Source organism: Merops nubicus, unplaced genomic scaffold (assembly GCF_000691845.1).
Source record: "Merops nubicus isolate BGI_N331 unplaced genomic scaffold, ASM69184v1 scaffold32085, whole genome shotgun sequence".
Classification (NCBI taxonomy): Eukaryota; Metazoa; Chordata; class Aves; order Coraciiformes; family Meropidae; genus Merops; species Merops nubicus.
This window is the reverse complement of record NW_008612179.1, coordinates 1,507-2,964: the sequence shown is the minus strand read 5'-3', so window position 1 is coordinate 2,964 and position 1,458 is coordinate 1,507. Positions and strand designations below refer to the sequence as shown.

General features: G+C 62.0%; 1 protein-coding gene across 1 annotated transcript in view; it reads left to right on the top strand.

Annotated features, from left to right (window-relative positions):
* The window catches only part of LOC103774095 (neuronal acetylcholine receptor subunit alpha-2), a 1,760-nt gene extending 909 nt beyond the window's left edge, over positions 1-851 (top strand). Inside the window, exons 1-2 of the mRNA XM_008941475.1 lie at positions 1-189; positions 726-851. The exon at positions 1-189 is cut by the window's left edge and continues 909 nt beyond it. Coding sequence (XP_008939723.1) covers positions 1-189; positions 726-851 — 315 coding nt within the window. The remainder of the gene's footprint in view (positions 190-725) is intronic.
* The last annotated feature ends 607 nt before the right edge of the window (positions 852-1,458 follow it).

The window sequence follows — 1,458 nt, the reverse complement described above, 5'->3', positions numbered from 1 at the left end:
GCCTGCCGCCAAGCTGGGAAGGCGTCGGGGGGCTCGGCCCCCCGGGTGCCCCCCAAGGGGAAGGAGGAGGAGGAGGAGGAGGAGGAAGGCTCGGACCAGGGGTTGACCTTGTCCCCCAGCATCCTGAAGGCCCTGGAAGGGGTGCAGTACATCGCTGACCACCTGCGAGCCGAGGACGCGGACTTCTCGGTGAGCGGGTGCCCTCCCAGGGTGGGGGGTCAAGGGATGGGGGGTCTCCCACCCCGGGTGCTGCCTCCCACCCCTTATTCCTCCATGGGTAGAGTCCTTCAGCTGGTTCCCTGGCTGCTGAAGACCCGAGGTCGGGGAGGAGATCGACGATGACCTCCTGGGAGGTGCCACATCCATGGGGTGGGTTGAGGGTTCCTCTAGGTCCCGTCCCTGCTGGCCGCAGAGGTGTTGGAGGTCCCTCTCCTGCCCTTGGAGAGCAGAGATGGCCCAGTGTGCCCTGCTGGGGCCTTGCTCAGAAGCTGCACCCCTACTTTTAGCCAGAAAACTCTAGGTGGGATTAACTCTGCCCCAACCAGCCTCCCCGGAGAGGTCCACCCCCAGGCTCCAAGGATTTCCCAAGACACAGGGTATCTCCTCACCGTGAGCTAAAAAGGGACTGCAGAGGAAGCCCCGGGTGGTCTCCTAACCCCAAGAAGTCCTCATAACCAGGGGTTGCACCCTCTGCCCCCCAACTCACACCCCTTCTCCTCTTGCAGGTGAAGGAAGACTGGAAATACGTGGCCATGGTGATCGACCGCATCTTCCTCTGGATGTTCATCATCGTCTGCTTGCTGGGCACCGTGGGGCTCTTCCTCCCACCCTACCTAGCAGGGATGATCTAGGGGCTGGGCCAGGCTGTGGTGGGGTTGGAGGGTGGTCCCTCCTGCCAGGGCGTGGGCATGGTGGTGCCCACCCCCAGCCAGACCCTTGCCCTCTCCCTTGTAGGACACGGTTGCAGCCGTGGAGGACCCTTGGGTGGGAAATCCAGGGTGAAGCCAGGGCTGTGCCGAGGGGGTGACTTGGGGATGGTGGGGAGGGACAAGAGCAATGTGGTGGCATCTAGAAGAGGCATCTGCTTCCTTGACCTGCTGCAAGTCCTACCCAAACCTCAAGAGCTGTGTCTGGTTGTCACGCCAACGTGCTGGGCAAGAAGAGGAGACATCAGAGCTGCTTTAGGATGGAGGGGGGTCAGGGCCACAGGCTGGCATGGTCGTGCATGACATGGGGCAAGTAATAATGCCTTGGGTGGTCCATTAAGGGATGGAGGGCCTGAGGGTCTCTGTGAAGTCCATCCCAGGTGCAGACCCTCTGCAACAGCACAGGCTGTTGGGTCCACACCATCCCACACCAGATCTTGGGACAGCAAGGAGGTGGGAGCAGCTGACCCAGGAAGGTGGGAGGCTTGGAAGGGAAAATCCCACCCTGAAGAGCAGGATAAGCCACCCAGCC